This window comes from Pogona vitticeps, chromosome 4, assembly GCF_051106095.1.
Source record: "Pogona vitticeps strain Pit_001003342236 chromosome 4, PviZW2.1, whole genome shotgun sequence".
Classification (NCBI taxonomy): Eukaryota; Metazoa; Chordata; class Lepidosauria; order Squamata; family Agamidae; genus Pogona; species Pogona vitticeps.
Window position 1 is genome coordinate 136524561 of NC_135786.1, and position 27133 is coordinate 136551693.

General features: G+C 40.6%; 1 protein-coding gene across 3 annotated transcripts in view; it reads right to left on the minus strand.

Annotated features, from left to right (window-relative positions):
• Window positions 1–8009: 8009 nt before the first annotated feature.
• Window positions 8010–27133, minus strand: part of ICE1 (interactor of little elongation complex ELL subunit 1) — a 45248-nt gene continuing 26124 nt past the window's right edge. For 2 of the 3 annotated variants that reach the window (XM_072998458.2, XM_020795584.3), the window contains 7 exons: window positions 22192–26634; window positions 19122–19290; window positions 12996–13156; window positions 12047–12237; window positions 10380–10486; window positions 9604–9702; window positions 8010–9151 (listed from right to left, as the gene is read on the minus strand). In XM_072998458.2, coding sequence (XP_072854559.2) covers window positions 8949–9151; window positions 9604–9702; window positions 10380–10486; window positions 12047–12237; window positions 12996–13156; window positions 19122–19290; window positions 22192–26634 — 5373 coding nt within the window. In that variant the 3' untranslated portion in view covers window positions 8010–8948. Of the gene's footprint in view, window positions 9152–9603; window positions 9703–10379; window positions 10487–12046; window positions 12238–12995; window positions 13157–19121; window positions 19291–22191; window positions 26635–26827; window positions 26938–27133 lie in introns of those variants that run through there. The other variant, XM_072998459.2, reaches the window with a different exon arrangement.

Below are 27133 nucleotides of genomic sequence, written 5' to 3' on the forward strand. Positions count from 1 at the left end.
CCTGCTTGAGTCAGAGGACTGTCTCTTCTTTCTGCCTTTCAGACAGAGGACTGTTCAACGTCAGGAAAACATTTTACTAGAAGGATAAAGTAAAATTCTGGAAATTTACAAGAACTTGTTTCTAGAACTCTGCAAGAACTTGTTTGTGGAAACTCAAAAGAGATTGTGGCTCTTGAACACCTATTGTGCATTGATGAGGTTGATCTGTCCTTGGCAGCTGGAGAGAATTTATCATGGAAGGTCTTAAGAGTTTAAAAATTGGCAAAAATAAAACAGCAAATGTAACTCACTGGTGATAAGTCAGGCACGATGGGAGCAAGATTGCTAATTGACAATGAACCAACAACACTTTAAAGTACTCTTTCATACATTTTAATGCATGGACAATTCACAATATCAGGTCCTCAAAGATGAATTTAATTAAGCCATTATATTCTAGAGAAAGTGGTGATACTTCTCACCAGTTAAAATTTTCAATCTGGGTATAATATACTCCTGCATTGATACCTCTTTCACTTAGCCACTTTTTCCATTCTGTACTGTGGTTCCGAAATCAAGGGGCTGAGCAGACTCAGAAGGCCCAGGGGGGCAGGTAAAAAGATTTTCATTTGGTGATGTCATGAATTGACAAGGACAAATGATATTTTTGTCTCCCCCACATTGAAATGGGCTTTCCCCCTTGCATTGCAAATGTTTATAGCCCAATTTTTATTTCCATACCAAATATATAATTTGAGAGATTTGGTAAATTGTGAGAAAATGAAATTCCCCTCTACGTACACTGTCCAGTTCCCAGAGATGCATCTATTCCCAGATAAGACCATGATGTAATTGTCTGCCAATTATTATTATTTTATATTATTATGTGCTGTTTAGTTACTTCTAAGTTTTGGTGACCTGACTAGAGTTTTCAGGGTATGTGAAATATACAAGAAGTGGTTTACCATTGCCACTCCCCAGTGAAATTCCATGCTGAATGGGAATTTAAACCCCAAGCTGCTATATCCTTTACCCCACACCAGCTCTCAATAAATATACAGTATTTACTCCTATTATAGAGAAGATCACATTGATTGCCATAGAGATGTTAAAAGGAGGAACTGACTCTGGAAAAAAGGGGACGAAAACAAGCTTCACTGTTAATATAGCTAAAAGTATATAGGGATTCCAATCCAGAAGCATTCAAAACTACAGACATGGAATGGACAAATTGGTCCATTTTGGTTTCTCTCAGATTCAGACTTTCCATTCTATTCCAAATATGAAGAAATCTATAAGAATTGGAAAATTCTGATGGGAAAAAATGAGGGAAAATTCTCTCTCTCCCTACTTTCTGTTATGTTTAGAAGGGAGAAGCACAATTCTTTGCTATTGAATCAATGTAAAGAGAGGTTTACAATCAGCTAGTCCTTCAGCATTATGAACACAAACAAGCTAATAGCTGTCAGAATGCTGATCACCTTCAGGATTCCTAAGTTAAGGCAGAAGGAAGAAAAACAACAATCTACTGTTAATTATACAATGGGCATAGTTGGAGCCACTGAGTGGCACATTCTGTCTTTTCTCTCCTATGATCATTGAGAGATAAATTGTGATGATGGATAGGCAGCTTGCGAGCTGAGCTGGCTTGCTTTAAAGGAGATTAGACAAAGCTGGTTGGATAGTCCAGTGGTTTAGAACTCTGGCTGTGGAGCCAGAGGTTGGGAGTTTGATGCCCTACGGTGCCCTCTGTGAGTAGAACCAGCTTGTGGCCTTGGGCAAGCTGCAGAGTCCCAGAACGCCCCCAGAAGAAGGGCATGGTAAACTACATCGGCGTATTCTCTACTTAGAAAACCCTAGAAAGAGGCTTAACAGCAACAAGCAATTATTAATTAGTTCTTTCTTTCCACATTATAGTCCTGATATTCTCTCATGTTCCCTCAAGATTCATAGATATTCGGGGGGGGGGGGGTTCCTTTGATTTTAATCTGGGAGGGGCAGATGGTCCCCAAAGAGTGGACATGGATTTGATGTAGATTTGTGTTTTTCACTACTAGCTTTTACCTCTTGGTATGTCAGTGGGTGCAATGCCTTTGAGATAATTGATTTTATCAATAGGAATTGGCTTCAACCAACCGTTAATGATTCTACAGCTTTCATTGAGTGCTACATCTACCTGTTTTCTGTAGGCTAAACTATATATAACATATCAGAGTTGCATAGTTGCTGGTAGACTAGCCTAGTTCCAGGCTGTAGTTTTTAATATTCATGGTTGTGTGCCCCAGCTGGCTCCCAAGAGCTTTCAAAGAATATTGTACATACTGTACATTTGGTTTGTATTTGTATATAGTAGATATATTGGCTGAAATCCTGTTGCTGAGGGTAGTAGGTCACAATTAGAGTAGGCCCATTGAAACAGTTGAACTTACAGAGGCATTGACTCATGAAATGCCCACTGATGAAATGGGCCTACATTAGTTGTGACTCACTATGCTAAGCAACAAATTTTCAGCCAGGTTTTGGTAATGGTGTGATTGCATTCCTTCTGAGATACGTCTCAGTTTATTCCATAATAAAATTTTCCTCTTTAACGTGCCACAACCCCCTTTTTTATTTTTGCTACACTGACACGATTGGCATTACTGACTTCTCAGAAGTTTATTTATTTAAACTATTTTACTTTTTAAAAAAGTTAATAACTTGGGAATTTATTTAAACAATTTTACCACACCTTTCTTCTTAAAAAGGACTCATGGTAGCTTGCATCATATTTTTTTAAAAAAAGCTAAAATATTCAAATATTTAAAAGGATCAAACAAATACCCCACTACTGTAAAATGGTAAAGAAATTCAACACCAAAAACACATTCAAAGCAACAAGGCACAGAACAACCCTCCACTAAAAAATCCCTCCTAGATAGCCAATCAGTAAGGGAAGGTCTGAAGAGAAAGGTCTTTGCCTGCTTGCTGAAGAACAGCAAAGATGGGACCACCCTTGGGAGCAACCACAGAGAAGGCCCTCTCCTGTGTCGCCACCAAGCATGCCTGTGAGGCTGAGAGAAAGGACTCACCTGATGATCTTAACACGTGGGCAGGCTCATAAAGGGAGACACAGTCCTTGAGATAGTTTGGGCTGAAGCTGTTTAGGATATGGCAGTCACTTGCAAAATCCTGGCTTGAAATCCTGGCTTCACTAACTACTTACCAACTTTATAAGTTTGCTGATGTGAGAATAAAACAGGATACCACCTTGCCTGCATTTGCAGGGAAATAGGGCAAATAAAAAAAATATTTATATCTAGCTGTTGACTTTGCAGATTGGTAGAACAGATGCAAAGTGCTGCTTTATAATTTAGGCATACCACTGGCCTCATTTGAAATCTTATCCAGGCTTTCTCCCTAAAAGATATTTTAGCTGAAGACACTAGGGATCAAATTTGAATCTTTGTGCATGCAAAGCCAAATGTCTTTTCCTCTCATATAGCAGTAGATCTCTACAACACAGTAGGCCGCACTTCCTTATCTAGCCTTTATCTTATTTGCAACTGACACTTCAGCTTTTGTTTTTAAATGATATTGCCAGTCCATGCAGAGATCAGCTGAGCGGATTAACTTTTTTCTTCACCATCCTCATCCTTTGCCACATGCTCTTCACTTCTTCATGTCTACACATGCAAACTTGCTCTACACTTTTCCAATCACTCTATCTGTTCTCCACTAAAGCCTGGTCTTCCACACGCACCTTCATGGTGCCCTCTCTTCCCTGTTCTGAGCCAGAAAACTACCATTTTCCAAGAAGTCTTTTCGCTTAATCCCTCAAGTTTTCTTGAACCTCCCAGCAAAGAATACACACAACTTTGGGCCTTCCCTCTTTTCTGTGTTGACTCTTCTCAGTGCTGAAGTTGATACAGAAAGCTTTTCAGGGTGCTGGCTGTTTCTCATTGTTTATACAACTCTACCTTGCTCCACACTTTGAGTGGTCAGCTGCATTTTTTCCCTGCAATATCATGAAAATAGTTTTACATAAGTGCCCTCTGCTGTTAAGAAGTATATACAGCAGAGCTTGATGTGAATGCAAGCAAGCAATCAGCTCTACACTAAGGATGTTATGAATGCTGGACATTTTTAAAAAAATTCCAGTGATTCTTTTGAAATTTCTCCCAGGGGGGAATCCCTCCAGGACCTCTATGATATTCCCCAGAGCAGCAGTGTGAGCAGTATTCCCCTGCTTCTGGCCAATTTCCTGCTGAAGGTTAAGTTTGATAATCTTGCCCTTTTTGTGTGTGTGTCTTTGTTGCTCTGTTCAGTTTCAGGCTCTTATGCTAGTCAGTTTCCATGGTTGATTGGTCAATGCAGGGAATTGTTGACCAACCATTTGAAATTGCCCAGTGTAGAGCAACAAGTGGTTAACAAAAATCCTGCAGAGAGTAATATACTTCAGGGACCAGCAGCACAGGACTAATCAAATTTAACTTTGACAGAAATATCTATCTGGGCACTAATAAGGAATCCTAAGGGATGCAGGTGGTGAGGTGGGTTAAACCGCTGAGCCACTAGGCTGTCAATCAAAATGTTGGCAGTTTGAATGTGTGATGGGGTGAACTCCCATTGCTTGTCCCAGCTCCTGCCAACCTAGCGGTTTGAAAGCATGCTCACTGAAGTAGATGAATAGGTACAGTACCAACTTGATGGCAAGATAACAGCCTTCCATGTCTAGTCATGCTGGCCATGTGACCACAAAAAGGATCTATGGACAAATGCTGGCTCTTTGACTTACAAACAGGAATGAGCACCAGCTACTAGAGTTGGACACGACTGGTCTGAATTGTCAGGAGGAACCTTTACCTTTAATAAGGAATCTTACAGATAATGGTATCAATTCCTGCATGGTATCTAAGGAATTATGTGAAGGATTTCACAGGAAGAAACTGAGGACTTTATTGGTTCGGATATCCTAGGGAATGAAAAAAGAAAAAGATTATATAGAAAGCTGTGGGACTGAGAAGCATCTAGATCCCCAACTCTGCTGTACACATCCAGGCACCAGACAGTAAAAGCTTACAGAATATGATTGCTTTTGACACTTGTTACCGAATAACTTCGCTATTATGGCCGCATGTCTCCATTCTGTAATGTATTAAAGTTGCCTTTTGCACCAATAAATAGGCAGCAATTTATAGAATTTTTTTTTTCAGTTTTGGAGGACCTGTTGAAAGAAGTTTCTCTGCCCCACCACTGAAGGTCTCCTGCCATGCTTTTAAGACCAAGATTTTCCTTGAAGCATGCAGCAGTGACATGGTATGATGATGAATTGCACCAAATAATTGCTTTTGTTTTGATTGTTAACATTTCTTGTATGGTATTTTGATTTGTTTTAATGTTTAGTGGAACTTGCCATGGTATCGCACCTAGTGTCTTGTTTTGGAGTTCTACGGATCACAACCTCCATGAAGGGAGTCCTCTGAAAATTGTGGAGGCCAGACTTCCCTAATCCTATTTGTATCTCAAATATGTTGAGATACAATTCTTATTGCCTGCCATGGCCCAAGTCATAAAGTACATACATGTAATAAAGTATATGTACATGTAATTTTTGGAAGAAAGGGGAAGAAAATATTAGACACTTTTAAAAGAGTGTCAAACGTTCTCAGTGGTATATGAAATCCTGACTCTTGGAATACCTTGTCAAGGATGCAGCCCTTGAATTTCCTTCCAAGTTTATAACCATCACAGCAAAGGTTTCTGTTTAGGAAAGCATGACTAACTGGTGGCGATATATATATATATTCTTTGGACTTATATACCGCCCCATAGCGCTACAAGCACTCTCCGGGCGGTTTACAATTTTAATTATACAGGCTACACATTGCCCCCCCCCCAGCAAGCTGGGTATTCATTTTACCGACCTCGGAAGGATGGAAGGCTACTCTTTAATGCTGCTCTTTAAATCTGCACTGCAAATTTGTTTTCGACTGTAACAATGACTGCTATTTTGTTCGGCCACTATTTTTCCAACAAGCACAAAATGTTTATTTTATAAATACCATATTTTTCGGTGTATAAGACACTAGTTTTTCCTAAAATCATTACACTAAAAATTGAGGAGTGTCTTTTACACAGAAGTAAGCTGAGATAGCTGAGGAGAGAACAAAACGGCACATACCTTGCCTCTGTAAACAGGCTTCCTCTGTAAACAGTCATGAGGCTTAGCTTACTCCAGCCATGAGCCTTATGGAACTGACATCAGCTGATGCTGTAAAAACTGATTTGAACACACCTTGCTGGAAGTGGAGCTTCAAGAGGGACTCAAAATGTCCGACCGTTCTGAGCCCAGAGGCTGAATCCTCAAAGCTGTTTTCTTAATTTTTGGGTTAGAAAAGGGGGTGGTCTTATAAATGGTAGTGTGTTCTAAACAGTAAATACAGTAACTAGCAAATATACCCAGCTTCACATCTATTGAATGGGCTCTTACTTTGGTACCTGGAAACCTTTAAACAACAGTCACATTGGGTCTGTCATGCTTGGGGGTGGGGGGGGGAGGGGGAGGAAGACATTGCTGAAGCCAAGGCACATCTCTTCAGATCTGAGGGTGGGGTTCAGTTACTCAATGCTGATGATGAGGACAACCTGGGAACAGTCCTCAGATTACTTCCCACTGTGGGCCTGTCCAGACTGGCCCTTTTTGTGCAGGCCAGCATTATGTAAGCAGTGTTGGTTGGGTGGGGGAAGGAGCAATATGCCATTTGGCATGATCCTCATGTCCAAATAGCATATCAACTTCAAGCAACCCTCCAGCTCCTTCCTCCTTTGTAACCGGACTTCACACAGAGCCAGCCTCTTTCCTTCCCACTAACTCTTTCACACATAAAAGTGATTTGCCTGGAATGGGCAGAAGGAAAGAGCTTCACTCACTGCTGCTTTGCACAAAGGCAATGATGTAGCTCTGCTTGCAATGAGGGCTGACTGGAGATGCTCCTCATCTAGGCCTACCAGCAGCCTGGCTGCTGCCAATTTCAGTTGTCAGAACTAAGGAGGGCATTACACCTCTTCTTGCATTGGCTTCCTCCCTGAGTGAGAGCATTTCAGGTGGCTGAAGGACCTGGGGCTTCAGGAAGAAGATCGGGGAGTTTATAATCATACCTGAGCAGGAAGAGTGAGGAGAGGTAGGCTGGCAGGCAGGAGGGGAGCAATGGCCAGGCTTAACTGCCGAAGTGCGGTGGAGTGACATTTTTTCAAGGGAAATGCTGCAAACATTTGGAAGGAGTGTTTCAAGTTGTTTCTTCATGGTGCACCAATCTTTCATGCTGAAGCCAATCCAAGCTGGTAAAACACTCTCAGCTGATCAGTCCCCCCCACCTAAGATGATGACACAGGGTTGTCACCACAGTTAATGCCGCCCCCAATGGTGCTTTGGTGCAAGGTATCCATCCATGCAGGATAAACAAAGAGCTATTTTGGGTGATGCTGAATGGTACCAAAAAGAACGCATACCCTAGCCCTGTACCTAGAAAGAGCATTACAGCTCTTAAGGACGCATCATTCTAAATAGAAACAAGTGGACAAGATCTTTTTTTTCATGGCAAATAGTGCCATTAGGTTTCCATAAACCATAACTATATGCCACTATGGACAGGCTCTCTATTGGGAGCTAATCTATGCACCGTCAAGGAAGCCCTGTCACTTCATGACTGAAAATGGCTCTGCAGGCTTCAAACACATGGATAGACTAAAATCAAAATTGAGAAATATGTTTTAAAAACCAAGCCCCTAATGTTAACTTTAGGATCCTTTCAGTCTGTTTTCCAAACTTCAGATGTCTAGGTTTCATGGTTCTGGCATTATAGTTCTGCTAGCAGAGACAAATTATTAGAGGCTGAATAACAGTAAGCATCTCAGCATTGGCTAATTTTTAAAATCAATCATTGCTGAGACAATACTATTAAAATGAATTTTAGTGTACATATTCTGGGCAATTATTAATTACATTTTGATACTTATGTTTAACATCAAACTCACTGTGAAATGTGTGATTAAATGCAGAATCCGTATTTATTAGAAAAATCATTTATATAGATACATTAAAAAATTCTCAAAATGAGTTAACTACATTAGCGGTTTAAACAATGCATGATACATTTTTATTCCCATTAATATATAGAGATAATAATATTCCCCAAGGGGGACAATTTGAAATGTGAAACACATTATATGAATATACCACATATACACATTCTCACAGAGAAGTCATTTCAATCTTCCATATACTGTTAGATCATGCTTCCATTAAAAGGAGATATTTCTATCCTATCACTTGTATTTTTCTTTTGTGATAGATCAATAGCAGCTGATCTGTTCTCTAGAGAGCAGTAAGTAGCCTTATAACAGGATTATTTCCCATGGTGTGCAAGTACTTCTATTGCATAACTGTCACTTCTGGTCAAAAAAAGTCTGCAGCATTTTGAAAAAATATCATTTGACATAAAAATCCTGCTTGGGGAGGCAGAAGTGAGATAAAAGTATTCCTCACACATAGCAATTAAGTTTTAACACTGCCATTAGCTCTCTTAAGAAATCACTAAGCTTCCACACAATGATGAATACATGAACGGGAGGAACAAATTTGTCAAGAAGTAACATTTCAACTGAGTTTCCAGTGACATTTGGAGAGCATTTGGTAAAATTAAAGAGTGAGCAAAACTTCAGGAAAATGAAGCCCACTTTTTGGAAGACGATTTTCAAGAGAACATTTCTATTCGCATAGATAAGAGTTGAAAAATGGGGTGATTTTCAATGGGTTGTTGTTATTGCTTTCTGCTACAAGCCAGAGTACTTCACACCGTATTGTACAGGGATGGCTTCATGATCTTTGTACACAACCCAAACGGTTCTTACTGCCTTCCCCAGGAGACAGAGGCACCACTCCCCTTTTGCGTGTCCCATTTTCCTTCAGGGTGGGGGAGCAAATAACATTACGTTGCCGACCACTCTTCTTGTCTTCCTGCACACTTCACTAGACTGCTGACATCTGCTATGCCATTTGTGATAGCAGGGGGAAGGCTGTTTGTGTTCACTTGTTCCCAAGCTTGAAGGACTTCCAGTATTTTAGGTGGACTGCTGGGGCTCAAGTCACAGAGTGCATATGCTGCTGCTAGCTGGACACCCCAGGCCACATCTGTAAAGGTTGGAAAGACGACAATCAAGAATGCCCTTGATCAAAGGACCATTAAACAGACAAGGTCAATTATTATAAATAATAATTTCAGAAATTCAAAGCTGGAATGGACTCTACAAATCATCGAGTCCAGTCCCTGTCAAGGAGCCATAGTGGGGGACTGAAGTCCAAACCTTTGGCTCCGCATTCATATACCTAAACCGCTGAAACTAGTCAGAAACTACATTAATTTGCCGTTGTCCTGTGGTCCCCAAGCACTGGGGTTTTCCAGGCCAAATTCTCCCTTCATTCCGCTCACACATAAGCTGACTAGTGCAAGATCAGACTACAGGCTGCTTCACTGTTTGAACATAATGCCAAAGGACGTTCCTTTACATCTCTTTTAGTATAGAACAAGGGCTGCTAGACTCACTACCACTGTTAATACATTATATGAAACAGAGGCTTGCTACCTTTTTCTCTGGCGTGCTGAAGAAAGGCTCCAATAACAGAACTGATATTTTCCACTGCAGAAGAAAATCCTTCTCTCAGCCCTATTTGGCCTAGACGACCTATGAAACATCAATACAAGGAGACAGTGAGCAGGTAAACTGATACCTGAACCATATTGGTCCAAACTGTTTGTGTGTGTCACGTGGTGTAGCATTCCCCAATACAAAGAACATGCATTCCCTCCACAAAAGAACTAGAACAAAATAAGGTAGACCCCCCACTCCCCAACCTCCTGGACAGGTACAGAATTACATATGACTGTGAGAACAGCCAAACTAGTTCAGACCAAAGGCTCTGGAAATACTCTTGACTTCCCCAATGTGAGTACTTCCCCGACAGTTATATGGGGAATAGAGGAGTCAGGTCCTCAAGACACTCCGTGGCTGTAATGCAGTAGCACGTGTGAGAGAACAAAGTCTGTGTGGTACAAAACTCAAAGAAGCAGTACTGGGGAGACAAAAGAAAACTGCCAAGATCTCAACAGACTTTGAACAGTATTCTGTCTTGCCATTCGTGCAGGATGCTGCAGAGATCCTATATCCCAACTGAACCACCTATGGACTTTGATGATTGGTGGTAGAAACAATGATGACAATCCTACCTCTTTTGTGTGGAAGCCGCTGTTTTAAACATAGTCATCTTAAGTAAGCACAGACTTAACTGGGAGAGAATCTAACTTGCGTTCAGGAAAGTTTTGAAGAGCCTGAAAGCTAGACAAAACATGCTACATACTCACCAATCAGCCTTAGCACTGTTGCTACGATTACTTCAGAAGGGGACGAAGCATTTCCATTGTTCTTTCTGTTTTTTATCCACTTATCCATGATAGGCCAGAGCTCTTTGCTGTGGAAGGAAATGGACAATGAGTGGACACATATACTCTTTAAAACTAAACTGAACGGTCAGACCTACATATTCCTTTTTTAAAAAAAAAAGGTTTTAGTTAAGAAAAAGTTATAACAGAACAGTATGGCTTACTGTAATACTTCCCACCCACCTTGATTGGGGGAGGGGGAAGACTTTCTTCTCTAACGGGATAATAAATGATCAAGCAGAGAACACTTCAACTGTTTAAGCTTTGCTGTCAAAATCTTATAGACAGTCAATGGAAAGGCCAAAAACTTAGCATTACTACTGGGCTCTTCCTGTCTGGACAGTCTGGCTCCTGCTCTCAAAGATACCTTCCTTAGCTTCCCATACATATTATCTATATGAAGGTGCATTTGTCCAATCCCAGCCATTGTTGGTCATAGACAAGCTCAGTGAAGCCGAGTGAACAGCCCGAGGAACAAAATAGGGGAAACTGTGAGACCCTCTACTGATTATCCCTAGTGGGGATGAGGGAGTTAAAGAGCCCATTCCTTGTGTCTTGGGGTGAACGATTGTGATGCACAATAAAGAGCTCTGTCAAGGCTGTAATTGTGATGTATGGCAAATTATGAGGCAAGGCAGTTTCTCAACAGGAATAGGTAGAGCCAGGGCTATTGCTCCTTCAGTTCTTCAGTTCAAAATGTGGCTCTTTTGAAGAACAGATTGCTGATGTTTATGTAACAGTAACAACACTAATGACATTTGATTGTTACTGTTAAAATTCAATTGTTGTGAAGGGGGCAAGTCAAAGGACTCTTTCAAATAGACACATTCATCAAATGATCAAACCAAGAGACCAATACTGTATTTCAGTCATCAAAACATTATAACCTCAACGTACTCCCCCCAACCTCCATCTTCTTCCAAGAAAGTATAGAGGGAAGAATACTGAAAGCATGGAATGAATGAAATGCCAGTCTAAGGTTGTAGCACCCTGTCTTAGGAGTACAACAGCAGATTCCTAAAGTCTTCAGTTGCCAGATTCAAAGCAAATGCTCAGCTGCTTAAGCTGAGAGACTGAGTAACAGGAAAAGAGCTCCAGAAACAAATAACCATTTTCTGCTAGTGTCTCTGTCTCTATTCTACACCTCTACACATACGGAATCCCTTACAAGTTCTCTTTTCATGTATGTACACTGACATCAGTGACCCAACAACATTCACTGGCACGGATTACTCATTGATTAACTAGCTGATCTGCCTACTAAATGTGAGCATGTAGCCACAAAAAAAGTTCATCACAAGGTCAAACTTGCTATACACTTATAGAAAGTAAGTAAAGAGAGTGCTATTAGGTGATGAAAGATACCTCTTTCTTCTGTTGCTAACAGTCTTCCATTCAGCTTCATTTTGTGATTAATCACGGGAAGCAAACATGGCCATAAATTTTGACATTTGAATGCTGAAATAAGGATCTCTTAGGAAATCCTACTGTTGGAGGGAAAAGAAATTAACTGGAGAAAGCATGCTTTCCCCATAACACCTAGTTTGACTCTAAAATGATGGACACAAGTAACAAACAGGTAATAATACCTTATGATATTATCATGGGTCCAACACCACTTTTGATGTGAGCAGAGCAGGTCAATAGCAAACACATATTCCCATGTACTCTCATTCAGATCTTCTCCATATTGTTCACTAAGTTGAAATTCCATCTGTGGACACAACTGGATTGCCAAAAGCAAGCTGGAGATCATCATCCCAGCATCTAAAGGGGTACTCTGATATTTTTTTTAAAAAAAGAGAACTTAGTTGAAACAAAAATAAAATAAAGAATTCAATTTGAAACCACATTTTCACATCAGAGGAAGAGAGTCTGTTTTAGGAGTTTGCTGTACTAAGTTCGATTTTGATGCAGCTTGAAAGTACTAGTGGAAAAACAAAACTAGAACAAAAACATACCCCAAAAATATACTGAACCCCTCCCACTGAATATGTTCTTTTTTTCTTTTTGGCTTGTGGCTTAGAAGTACCTCTCAGCTACTGACTACATTTTCCTTCCAAGGTCAGATACTGTTAAGGTAGCACCATAGTTGGCGTCAAAAGGGAATCATTAAACTTGTTCATCGTTCTAAAGGGTGTATCTTAGGCCCAGGCTAAGCCTGAAGACTTTCTGAGAAACCTCCTAACAATTTCCACCTTAAGAACTACAGGCTGTATTTTTGGAGACTTCATAGTGGAAGACAGCTAGCAATACAGTATGCCATTTTGGATTCAGCAGCACCTTTGCAGCTATACCACAAAGGTCAAATCTGTTTGTCAAACATAGGGGATTAAGTCCTAAGTCCTTTTCCTCCCAAGTGATGTCAAACTCTTCAGAAAGAAGGATTTAATTAACAAATATGTGTATGGTGGTCATTGCTTATGCCTTAGTCAGCTGCAGACAAAATTAAATCCTGCTCTTTAATAAACTCTGCATAATTAAAAACGGACTCTCTTCTTGCTTCATTAAGCAAAAGATCCTGTCAAGTCCCCATACCTCTTCCCAATTCAGGTAGGTGTTCAGGCAATGCAGTACGTTTCCTCTTGCACGCTGTCTGACTACTAATTGGATCGCTTTATTGATTACACCTTCAGAGGAGAATATTTCATTCCATATACTTCCAATAAATAAGGTCAGCCTATCAGATTGGGGAAGGTCTGGTAGGAAAAAGGAGAGATTGCAAAGACAAAGGACATTAAAAAAAGAAAAACACAAATACTATTTTTAGTATTCATCATCATCTTAAAACTGCAGAGCTGGAAGAGACCCTATAGTTCATTGAGTCCAGCCTCTGCCAAGGAGGCACAGTGAGAAATCTAATTTCCAACCTCTGGCTCCTCAGCCAGATTCCTAAACCACTGAGCTATTGGACACAAGACACTTTGTAAGACTCATTTATCCGTGCAATGTGGTGCATTATGTGCACTTGTTGACTTGGTGGTATTCCAAAGCTTTCTAATAAAACCCACAGGGTGTTTCTATCTGCTACGCTGGTTGCTTATTACCCAACTATTTGCATATCACAGGCATTGAAGATAAGAAGCAGGATACAAGCACTTAAAATACAAGGATTGGAAACCTATTGCTCTTTTGCACAACAGCCCTATTGCACAAGTAGCTGCTAAAATACATTAAGAGTGCAGGAGGGCATTCATTACATGTTGGTTCCATCAGGCTGACTGCAGCTTATGTAATTGCAGAGACATTATGCTCCACCATTACAAAGAGGATTCTGCTCAGCGCTCTTAGAATAACGAACCTGAGCTAGAAAAATATTGAATAATTTCACAGATTAATTCAGTGCACAAGATATTGGGAAGAATACAGCTATGGAGATATGCGAAAGCTTATGAAGGATCACATTCAATACAGTGGGATCTTGACTTGAGAACTTAATCCGTATTGGAAGGCGGTTCTCAAGTCAAAATGTTCTCAGGTCAAATCTGCATTTCCCATAGGAATGCATTGAAAATCATTTGATCCGTATCTGCTCTTTTCCGTCCATAGAAACTAATGGGAAGCTGCTATTCTGCCTTCGACCACTAGAGGGGGATATTTTGTTTCTTTTTTTCTTAGGTCAAGAAAGGTTCAGGGAAGGCAGGGAAAATACAGTCCAGGCAGTACAGTACCAGGCAGTCTGAAGACTGTCTCCCAATCCACTCTCTAAACGCTGGGAGGAGTGAGGAAGCAGACAGGCACCCTTTTCACTGGCCAACAGTTAACTGAAAGTTCAAATTTTGCACTTTCCCTGCCTCCCACGTGGTTTTTTTTTCAGTTCTTAACTCAAATCTAAGTATGTAAGTCAAGTCAATATTTTCCTATGAGAGTGGTTCTTAAGTCAAAATGTTCTTAACTCAAGCCATTCTTAATTCAAGACCCCACTGTATACTATTTAGGAAAAATCTGTACCAGGTGATGACAGAATGGTATTTAATGTCAGTTATTATAGATACAGTGGTGCCTCGCTTAACAAGCGCACCATTTAATAACGAATCCGCATAACGACGTGTTTTTGTGATCGCTTTTGCGATTGCATTGCAATGTTTTAGATAGGGAAAACATTGCTTCGCATAGCAATGTTTTAAAAACAGCTGATCGCCGGTTCCAAAATTGCCGCCGGAAGAAAAAAAATGGCCACCCGCAGTGTTTTCGTGCCCTGCCCTCGCTTACCGGGCAGTGAAAATGGCGGCCAGATGGAGGATTTCTGCATAGCGGTGAGTTTTTCCCCCATAGGAATGTAGGCACAAAGTTTACCTCAGGAAGTGGAGGGAAATGGAGACCCTCTAGCTGTGGAAAAGGAGGAGACTCATGAGGGTGCCTCAGGGAGAGAAAGTGTTCTAAGCTCCCTTGATTTTGAAAAATGGAAGCTGGAACAGGAATTTAAATTGAAGGAACTAGCTATGAGAAATCAATTAGAATTGGAGAAAGAAAAAGCCAGAGCTGAAGAGCTAGCTATGAAAAACCAATTCAAATTAGAAAAACCCAGTGCTGAGCAAGAGGCCAGACAAACCACATTTGAGCAGGAGACAAGACAAATAGAGATGAGAGAAAAAGCTGAGCAAGAAAACAGAGTAATGGAGTTAAAATACTGTAAATGAAATTTCAAATGGAAATTAAAATATTAGAATTTGCTGCTCAAAACAATAATAGTAATAACAATAACTACTCTAGTGAGGGAAATCTCTCAAAAATTGACTTAAAGAAACTTCCCCAATACAGTGGTGCCTCGCTTAGCAATTGCCTCGTTTAACGATGTATTCACTTAGCGATTAGGTTTTTGGAGCGATTTTGCGCTCCGTTTAACAATGTTTCCTATGGGGAAAATTCGCATAGCGATGTTCGGGCCCTTGCCTCGCTTAGTGATGACAGTTTTAGTTCCCCTGTTTCGCTTAGCAATGTTCCGTTTTCGCTATTTTTAATGTGTCTTAAAAGGTTCAAAATGGTTTTAAATGTTTGGGATCGTTAGTGCACCTTCTAAAACGTGTGCAAACTTAATTTAGCTTTGTTCTGACTCTTCGTTAATTTTGGTGAATTTTTCCCCCCAATTGAAATGCACTGAACCCGATTTTGACAGCTGTCAAAATCGGGTTCAATGCATTTCAATGGGGGGGGGGGGAATTCGCCAAAAATTAACGAAGAGTCAGAACAAAGCCAATTAAAGTTTGCACACATTTTACAAGGTGCTCTAACAAATCCAAACATTTAAAACAGTTTCTGACTCTTCGTCAATTTTTGGTGATTTTTTTTCTCCCCTGTTGGAATGCACTGAACCCGATTTTGACAGCTGTCAAAATCGTGTTCAATGCATTCCAATGGGGGAGAAAAAAATCACCAAAAATTAACGAAGAGTCAGAACAAAGGCAAATTAAGTTTCCACACGTTTTAGAAGGTGCACTAACGATCCCAAGCATTTAAAACCATTTTGAACCTTTTAAGACACACTTAAAATTGCAAAAACGGACATCGCAAAACCATTGGAATGCATTGAATAGGCTTCAATGCATTCCAATGGGGGATACATTGTTTCGCTTAGCGATGTTTCCTATGGCCATTTCCGCTTAAGGACGGCAATCTGTTCCCATTGGAATGGATTAACCAGTTTTCAATGCATCTCTATGGGAAAACGTGTTTCGCTTAGCGATGTTTTCCCATAGCGATGTTTTTTTTACCCAATTAACATCGTTAAGCGAGGCACCACTGTATAGAAAAGGAGACTGACCTTAATCTTTCCTCATATCATTTGAAAGGGCATGCTGGGGCTTTAATGTTAAGGATGATGGTTTTGAGATCCCAAATAAGTGGAGATTTAGCTGAGCTGTATTTTTAGATGCCTCTGGAGCAGGCTAGAGATTTTGAAGCATATAGAAAAATGGTATTTTCTAGATTTGGCATTAATGCAGAACACCTCAGGAGAAAATTTTGTTCCCTGACCAAAATGCCTGAGGAATCTTATTCCCAGATAGGGGCTAAACTTCTTCAATGCTTGGACAAATGAATGGAACGTGAGCATGTCACTTCTCTAGAGCAGATGAAAAATGTGATTGGATTAGAACAATTTTATTCTATTTTGCCTGGGGAATTGTGCTATTTAGTTAAGGAAAAAAAATCTTAAAAATCTATTAGAAGCAGGTAAAACAGCTGATTACATTGAGGAGATTCGAGACTACAAGTTCTCTGAGGTAAAATTTAATAAGCAAAACTGGGACAACCATAAGAAACCCTTTAATAAAAATTACCTCAGCAAAGCATCAGAGAAAGAAGGCTGGGGTAGTACTTCACCTAAATTAGCTCGGCCTAGTTCTCAGACCCAAATGAACCCTGAGGAAAAGTTAAAGTTGAACAGATCTCCTCTAAATGAGAGAAGGGCTTATAAACAGTGTTATAACTGCAGGGAGTTCGGTCATTTACAATTCAAATGTATGAAAAATAAACTTAGGAATGAGAAGGATGATAATCAGCCCAAGAAGGTTTACTGTTTAAAACCAGTTGAGGCCACTGAGGGTGGCTGTAACAATGGTAGTTCTGTCTCCATGGCAACTGGCACAACAGAAAATTCTGATCTGCCACTAGCCCAGGTTGTTCATTGCTTTCTAGTAAAGGCAGAAGATATTTTAATACATAATCCTGGTGAGAGAATTCTTATTAATGGGAAGTCTTATGTGGGAGTGGTTAATACTTGTTCTAACATAACGCTGCGTCATCCTGATGTGATTTCTAAAGAACAAATTCTCCCAAACCAGACTGTTGCCATCAAGGGGATAAGTTCTACTCCAGTGATTTTACCCATGGCTAAAGTGAAAATAAACTATAAAGATTGGATCAGAAATTGGGACATAGCAATTTCTGATCAAATTCCTGCACCTTGTTTAATTGGGCAGAAGAGAACGCAGAAGGAGCCAGTGATCATCAGAGGGACCCCCGAGTGCCAGCAGTTGTGTGTCTGGCTGAAGGAGGCAGTAACGACCAGACCAGTCCACGGCGCACCTTACTACAACGGGAAGGTGAAAGACTTGGACTTTGCAAACCACGGAGTAAAAGAGACTCAGACTGTGCCTCCAAAGCCAAATGATCGATTTTTTGGGGGGGGAGGGGGGGAGGGATCAACCAAGCTGATAATGTTATAAGAAATGTTTTGTGTATAGTGTGGAAAAACTGAATACTGATGAACTGAAATGTGTAGAATGATTCAAGGACTTCTAAAACGAACTGGAATAGACTACTGATTTACTGGTTAATTATCTATGTAAAAGTTTCCAGACTGTGATATATTTCTGTAAGGTTGAAAATTTAATGTCGTAAGTGTCCATCAAAAGATAATGTATATTACTGAATTGTATTGGAATGTGTAAAGTGAGAAGATATTGTTACAGATATATATGATATTGTATTGTTTACAAAATTGTACCAGAGGGTAAGTAGTTTTTATGCAATGATACATGTTTGGGATGAAAAATGTGTTTTCCCTCCCAAACAAACATATTTAAGGGAGGAGGTAGGTAGCGTTCACCCTTTTGTTAGGTATAAGTCATGTATTATTCATGTCTACGCTAATGTCGTGGAGAGGCGGAGCTGAGGGAGGTTAAAAGGCGGAGCCTGAGAGGAGTCAGGAGAGAGAGTCAGAAGAGATAGAGATTGAGTTAGAGACTGGTTAAGATAAATAGATAGAGAAGGTGGAAATTATATGGCAAGAGAATAGTATGTACATCTGAAGAATTTCTGTGATTATTAAATTGACTTCACTTTAGTAAATAAGTTTTGTTTGCATTCACCATACAAGTGTATGATCAAACGTCATTTATTTTGTGGATTGAGGTAATCCACTGGTGACAGTGAAAGGAAAACAACTGGAACCTTTGTGAGGGCACAAAACATAGGTGCCTCAAGGAGGTGAATATCACACCATGCAACTTGCACATTGCCACCATTTGCGGCTGTTTGGAAGGAAACATCATGAAAAACGTCTTATCCCCGGGTCCGCCTCAAGTTCTGGGGATCCTGAGGGACATCTTTTCTCCTGAGGAAACTTTCAGAAACAGTGAAATGGGGTGGAGAGACTCTTTAAAGCCTGAAAATTGCTGCCAAGATTCTGAATGTTACGCACTGCTTTGTGTTTTGGTTCTTTTCTATTATAAAAAGATTCCAGGACAGTTTGTGAAGTTTGCTTTTAAATACTGTACATAGATTCACTAAGCTGCAGCAAAATGAATGAATGAATGCACTGGAGGAAGAGAAGACTTCTCTTCTCCACCATGAAGGCAGCCCAGAACCTTGAAGCAGGTCCTCTGCATGAGGTCCTTGCCGCTGTCAAAGTCCAGTTCACATAATCCTCCTTTTGTAAAACAAAGTAACCTACAGATCAACCTTCTCCAGTTAGCTCTTCATACAAACAGTTTACACTGCGAGTTTGGTACTAAGGAGGAAGAGCTTGTACCATTCCTGTCTTGCAAGTGAAAGGCTGCTCTGGGCTGAGATACAAGAATGAGGGCTGTAAATTCTAATTGGTTGGCAGTTGCTTTAAACTAAATGGACCTTTACCTGAAGCAATATATATTCATCAAGGCTTCAGTCAGAATAACAGACATAAGTTGCTTATAATCCTAAAGAGGCTAAACTATACCATACCTTCCTTCAAGAGACTGTAGCAAAACAGGCGTGCTCTTTCTAAATCTCCCAGTTGGCGGCAAATTCCCACATATACTCTGCAAAGGGACTGAATATAATTGTGGCTCAAGGACATCTTCTCTTTCTTCAGCTTATTCAAAATAGCTTGTAATGCTGGCTCAGCTAGGGACTAGAACAGGCAAAACAATATTTACTGCTGAGAATGTTTTGCTACACAAAATACATCTTATGATAAAATAACACACAACTTTCCTCTGACAGAAGATACAGATTAAGACAGAGCAGATCTGTCAAGGCAGGCTTTATAAAAATATTTTAAAAGAATATGCCACCCTTCTTAAGAATGTAGTCAAAGCTGTGTGCAACTCAAACCAACATGTTATAAAGCTTTAAATAATACAATTATGAACGGAACAGCAACAAAGGTCGGGGGGGGGGGGGGAAGCCTGATAAAAAGTGTTACAGAAAAAGCCCAGAGTGAACAGTAGTACACAGGGGAAAAGCCTAACAAGCCTCCCTGAGGAAGTAATCCCGGCAAGGAAGTGTGTTGAATCACACTGGTGAACTCCTTTTGGACCCAAAAAACATTGTTCAAATTTTAGTACAGTCTATGCTGAAGAAGATGCTGGAGAAGGAACACAGAGCAACAGCAGAGTATCGGCACTGCAGGTACAAATGTCAGCATTCAGTACCCATCATCTGCAGTTAGACTGGCTCTCTTTGCCAGATATCTGACAAAGCCACGGTTAGTTACAGCAGAGAACTAGACCAGATGAACTGGCCCACAGGTATTAAAAGTTGTACAAGAGTGCATCTGTGATATGTGTGACCAATCAAAATGGTATTCTGGAACCAGCTACTGATAGGAGGGGGCAGTCCAAACAACGAGTCAAGTTTTGAATGGGTTCTTGATTCAGAACTGTATCTGGCAGTATGGGCTTGCTCTGTGCCAAATTTAGAGAAGGCTAGACAAGTACTTTTAAAGTTCTCATTTAAAAAAAAACTCTTCTCTTCAAGTGATCACATTTTGCTATCATTTATTGTGACTTGTACCAAACTGTATAGTCAACATTTTTCAGATGCCTATCACTGAGAGAGAGGAGAGAGGAGATAGGGGATCCACAGACAGAGAAGACATGGGATGGGCTGAGGGTGAGGAGCCTTAGAGCAGTGGTGGGAGCTACAGACAGAGGAGAGGGAAGACAACACACACAGAGAGATTGGTAGCAGAAAGAGAAAGGGAGACACGGACAGAGAGCTTCTTTGCAATTTTTTGGTTGGAGGAATCCAAAGCAAATGCTCCGTCCAACCCAATCTCCTTCTTGTTTTCATATGTATTTAGACAGAGCAAGCTAGTGTTGGTGTACTTTAAATTCAGCCCCATTCAACATAATAAGCTTATCTCCAAGAGGTAACCCAGTCTGTGTTTTTGCACTTGTGAACTTAGCAGTAAGTCCCCCTGAGATGAAAGGAACTTATTCCTGGGCAAGATGGTATGTTAGGACTATAAACTTAGCAGAAATGTATTATGGAACTTGGTCAGACATCTGTGAGTATGCTGGCAGGCAGGGTCACTTGTAACATACATTTAAAATATTGCCACTGTGTCCATGAATCAAAATGTCTGCCACTGCGGTGACATACCATGCCCACATTGCCAACAAGAAAAGGATCCCAGGCTTCCCAATACAAAGCTCAGCCTGGATATCGAAGATATCAATTTCAGCAGTCAAGTTGGTCTATGGGATCCCCTCTTGTGCTCACTACTATTCAGACTGATAGCAAGGAAAAGAAAATCCAAGTACCCCTTTTTATTAATTAACCCAATCTCACCCAAGTACAATGTAATTTTCATAGCTGTATTTTTACTCTAAACAATAAATACCCAGAGAAACTGTAGAAATACAGCCATAACAATTGCTTGATGCTTCAGTAAGATATGATTAACTGGTAGAAAAAGAGTCAGATTCTGGAGTTTTCCCTTGCTTGGTATCTTTCTGTGAATGGTAATGAGCATAAAAGGGGATCCTGTAATTTATCCCGACTGATATGGGTATCATCAACATGCAAGCTGGCCATTTCTATGCAAAGCTTGGCATCCTTTTTTTTCTTGCTGGCAATGCAAAGCAATTCTGAACCATTTCGTTATTCTGAATAAAGTCGGGCACTTCGCATTTGTATCTCAGGGATATGAATATGACTCACAGCAGCACAGTGGCCGAATTCCCACCCCCCAGGACCGGCTGGGCGACTCACTGAGCTCCGGCAAGCACGAGTCCTTCAGGGGCAGTAGTGAGCCAATTCTGGCAGGAGCCCAGCTGGCCCTTCTCTGCCTCCCTAAGCAGCCGGCCACTGAAGCAGTTGGCTGTACGGGGAGGCAGGGAAGGGCCAGTCGGGCTCCTGCTGGAATTAGTGTGCTTCCGCCACTGAAGGACCCCAGTGCCACATGGAGCCTGCTGAGTCATCCAGCTGGGTTCTGGGGGGGGTGAGTGGAAATTGGATCACTGTGGTGAATGTATTCATACCCCTGAGATACAAATAAGAAGTGCCTGACTCTAATTTTGAACCACTGGCAGAGAAGGAATGTCCCACATTCATAAACTAGAAATTTCTTGCAGGATTGAGTTACTCAATACAAAACAACTTGAAATAGTCTGTTTTAGGCAAAACAGGTCCCACTCTGGTGTTCCAGCATCCATCTTTGGCATCTTCTAAAGGTCTTAAAACCTTTATAGATTATGTTCGGGATTATTTATTTAAGTTTTTGAAAAATATAAGATGAACTCTAAATATAGGTTTAAATTAATGTACTGAAAATTCCAGGAGAGGCCAACCTTAGACTGTGAGATACCTGAAAGAGCACAGACAATTCTAATGATGAAAATAAATCTTCAGACTGATTGCACTTTCTGCCCCTCTAGCTAAAATTCGTACGGACTGAAAATTATCAAAGACCTTTTCAAATCTATGGTGGGTTTTATGGAGGTGACTATCCAATTATTACTTTGATCATCCCACAAATAATTGCTTGTTCAAGCATACTGGTAATTAGATTAAAAAGGTAACTGACCTTCTTTGCAACACTGAGTTCATAGACCACTTCTTTCTCTTCATCTCTCATTACTGGTACCCTTAACGTATTGCCTACAAGAACATGGCTACGAATAACAGGTAATACGTCAAAACAGTCTTTGGCAATCTTTTCCAATGCTGCAGCCACAGCTCTACTGTCAGGATTATCAGTTTTTTCAAATGACAAAGGCAGTTCTGAATTGCAGTCACCAACTGAATGAGTGGCATCCTCATTGCCCAGGGAGACAGTTTCATCAGCAGAGCACTGATGATCCACATCTGAGACTACAGATGAAAGCTCTTCCTTGCAGATTTCCAAATTTGGTAACCTGCTATTCAGCCTTGGCCTTTTGGCACCCTTTGGCATAGCTACTGATGACAGTGTCCTTTTCCCAGTCTCATTCATACTGGAGAATGGCTGGTCTGGATAAGACATGTTTTTTGTTCCTGTTTTAACAAAAACAGTGGATGTGGAATTGATTGCTTTAAAGCCACTGATTTGATGGACAGGCTGAGGGATATTCTTGCTATCTAGAGAAGAAGACCTACTGAGCTGAATGTTACCTTTCAGGATGTTGAGCGTTCTTGCTCGAGCAGATAGCTCTGGATACATGCTGTCCAAAATTTTCACTGAATTTTCCTGAGGCACAGATGGTATTCCACTGCTAGCTGCAGATGGAGGAAGTCTGCCTGGCACAGGAAGGGCATGCTTAGGAGTGGTGGCACAAAACTGAAGGGGAGAAGACAGAGTTCTCTGACCTACTGACATTTCAGAAGGAGATGGGGTGGTCAATGTAGCTGTGGATTCACATTTTGGAGTATCTGACAATGGTGACATCGATGGAGAAACTGGAATTTCACATAAATGAGAAACTAATTCATGAAGTGAGGATGGTAAGGAAGATTGCCTAGACAAAGACATTCTTGGGGAAACAGGCTTAACAGTTCTTGGAGGCGTAGCTAACAGAGGGGGGAGCAAAGGTGGTAGAGGGGGACCCATTTCTTGCCTAATTTTTGCTAGAGTTTTTGGACAATGTTTCGTTGGTGCAGAAGTATCTGCCTCAGCTAATATTGTTTCAGTCAGCAAGGTATGGCGACTCTTCCTTCTTCCTTTAAAGCTTGGTATTCTGTGGAAGAGCCTGTCTTGTCCACTTTTAACATCTGCAGCATCTATAGAATCTGTTGGTTTAGAAACCTGCTCCGCTCCATTTTTTGGACAAGGTTCAAAAAGAACTAGCGAGTCTAGTTTCACAGATACTAATTTCTCTTGTTCAGAGATAGAGTTGGAAGATTCGAAGGTGGGTGGCATGGCATTCAAGTTGGTTTTAACAGCAGGAGTTGTTCCCTTATTCTCTACGCAGCATTCCTTGTTATTACCATCATCAGCATGGCAAGATGTTAACTGGCTTTGCTCCAAATCTGAAGCAGCAAAGCTTCTTCCTTGCGCAGGACTTGACTTCTCTTCAGAAATGTTTGACTGAACGTCAGAGGTTTCTACACTAACACCACTGTGCTTTGTGTCTGGTGCTGATGTATCACTATCAATCTCCAGATTTCTGGCTGACAACTTTCTGGAGAGAGATTTCTCATATGTTAGTGCCTGGCTTGGCAGTGAAAAAACTGGTGGAATATTTTGTTCGGTTTGCCTCTCACCTGACTTCTCTGTTGCTATAGAGTCTTCCAATTCTAATAAGGCATTTTCATCACTACATGTTAACCTTTCTGCATATGAATGTTCCCATGCAATCATCTGAGAATCAGTGTCACATATTGCAGACTGTCCATCTTTTAGGGAGGCACTTTCTGCATCCTGAGATAACTCATGCACGTCATCATCTGGACTTATAGTAGATAATGTACCTGTAGGACTGCTTCTTATGCCCTCCAATCCATCTTTGGCTGTTGCAAACCTTGGAGGTGTTTTTGTGAAATCCACCTTTCTTAGCAGGCAAGTTTCTTCTTCTGAGGAATCCGAGACAGGTGAGTTCACAATCGTATTTTCTGACATCTTTGCCTCATCCACAGTTTCAGATTTTATATCACTGCTTAATAGTGCAGCTATTTCTTTAGCTGTTGCTTCAAGGGTCTGTTTTACAGTATTTGAAGATGTCCCTGATTTATCAGGAATAACAAGTTCCTCATCATTTTGGACTGATTTGTTTTGTGTCGGAACATCTATACTGTTTAGACTAGAAGCTTCAGGAGTCAATGCTTCAGACTTATTTCCACCATGATAACCTTTAATTAGTGCCTGCAGTTCACCAGAAAGTGACTGTACTTCATTTTTACTGTTAGAAAGCCAGTCAATGGTTCTATGGCTACTTTCCTCAGAATCATTAATATTTCCCTCTTTACCCTTCAAACCTTCTCCGGAATTAGGACAATTAACACAAGCACGCATTTCTCTAATTATAGACGAAAGTACAATGCATGTTGGGATGTGAGATGGTGCAACTGAATCATCACCAGAGTTTTGGACATTTCTGCTTAAATGCCCAAGATTGACTTCAAGGTTAGGACAAGTGACACCAATGGATTCTGTAGTGGACTTCACTGTGGTGGTCAAAATTGTTTCAATATCTCTGTTTTCAGGCTCTGACACATTTTGCTCAGATGGAACTGCACCTTCATTCTTGATGTGTTCTGATACCATCTCCTTTGCTACAGAATAGCCATCATTCTTTTCTGTCTCTTCTGTAGCATATTTCTTTAGAGAAGATGAATTGCTCTTACCATACCAATCTGACATCTCTTGAGATGTGTCATTTGTTCCACACTGTAGATTTCTAGATAATGAACTCACTTTCTCATTATACATAGTTCCCAAAGCAGATGGTTTTTCGCCTTCTCCTACCATAAGAGAATGTATGGCCTCTTTTTCTGTGATATTCAGTGATTCATTGCCTTTTTCCTGTATGCTGCTGGAAACCAAACATTCCTCTTCTTTAGATATCTCTGCAGTCTGAAAGCTATTTGAAACACTATCTACTTTGGATGCACATTTAGATTCAGTGCCCATATTTTCAGTGCAGTCCAATTCTGAAGCACTTTCAGTGACATTCTCCAGTTCAAAGGCCACACTATTAGATTCAACAAGTCCTTCAGAAAGTAGCAAAGTGTTTTTGATGACAAATGTTTGAGCTGGTATCACTGAATCACTTTTACCACCTGTCTCTTGTGGTAATTTAGCAAAAACTTTTTGGTCCATTACCTGTTCTTCTTGCAGACCTTCCTTTTTTATGTCCATTGATTTTGGTTCCTCAGTCATGCTATCTGCTGTTTTCAGTGGATTATCATCTATATTTTTGGTAGGAACAGAAGCAGTAATGCTGCATTCATTTCCTATCTGTACTACTTCATCTACATGACACAATGATTCAGTGCATCCAACTGCTTCCAATGTAAAATGCAGCTCTGGACTCAGAGCATCTATATTCACAAATCCTTTGCCATTTGCTTCCATCTCATTTTGCTCATTGGATTTCTGTGCACGGCTATGGCCTTCTTCTACATATTGTGATTTGGTACCTGTATCTGAGGCATTAATCACTTTTTTGCTGGGCTGTCTAAATGGCACCTCAGCACTCTGCTGCTGGACCAGCTCAAGTTGACGTTCTGCTCCAAAAAGGGATTTACGGGTGCTGACATTCATTTTCTTTTCCATGAATTGTACGTCATTTTTGTCTGCACTACATACTTCAGGTGCTGCATTTTGTTCAGTGGGCTCTCCATCAACACGCCATGCTTTTATGGAATTACTTTCAGACTGGATGTTGTCACTGACATCTTTCACTCCTCCTCCTGTCAGTCCTTCAATTTTCTGAGGGTCTCTATCTTGAAGTGGCTGAGGCCAATCGTCTAATTTTGTTCTAGCTAATTCTTTCTTTCCTTTTTCTTCTTTAAAGGCACTGGAGTCTTCTAGCACATCCACAATGCTTCCTGTAAGCATTTCCTGAACATACACTGGTTTGACTGTTTCTTGTTGACCTTGTAGGTTAATGGACATTAAACTTGGCAACAGGAGTCTATCTGTTGTACTGACAGTCTTTTCACTGAAGCCTTCTGTACTATGTGCTGTTTTGCCAGTCACTGTGTGTATTTCCATAAAGTCAGAATTCTCTTCTAGATGCCTCTCTTGATTCTTGGATGTGGCATCTTTCTCACTAAAGTATGTTGATGTTGCTGTCAAAGGGTCAGGATACAGAACTGACTGTTCATCCCTTAATTTTCTGAGTTTTTCAGGTGGTTCTTGAGGATCATTATTTGCAAGATTAATACTAGAACTGCTGCATTTGTTCCAAGATCCTGCTGAATGATTTTCTTGAACAGTTTCAATTGCTGGTTCACTCTGATCGCTTTTTTCCATAATGTTTTCCAGCATTTGTGCATTTTCATTCATTTCATCATCACTGGAATCTGTTATGTCTCCGAACAATATATCCTTAAAGAGATAAATGAGAGTTGGTAATACAATAATTGCCGTAACAATACAAATTATAATGTTCACCACTTTTTTAGCAAAATGGGTACAGACCACTAGGTGTGTGCGTTCTTTTTCTGGACTTCAAATCCCAGAGTTCTCCCTTCTGGAAGTTCTATTGGATGGACAGACAAAGTACCTGTATTGTGCTCACCTGGACAAAGGCTGGGCTGGAAGGCCTCATGGCCCAAACTTGGGTATAATCTGTTGTTAGAAAAGGAAACTACACCAGAGCAGAGCTTCCAGAATTGAGAATGTTGTGATCTGGAATAAAAAAAATGAAACTAAACTAAACTAACCCCCCCCTCCCCAACCAATCAATGTACATGCCTACATGACTACTAAAGGCATCTTTAAACAGCTGTATCTTTTAATGACAACTTAGCTCTAGTTCTCAGTAATATGACAGACTGTTCAATATAACAAGAGGCCCATGGTGCAGTGGTTAAACTGCAGTCAA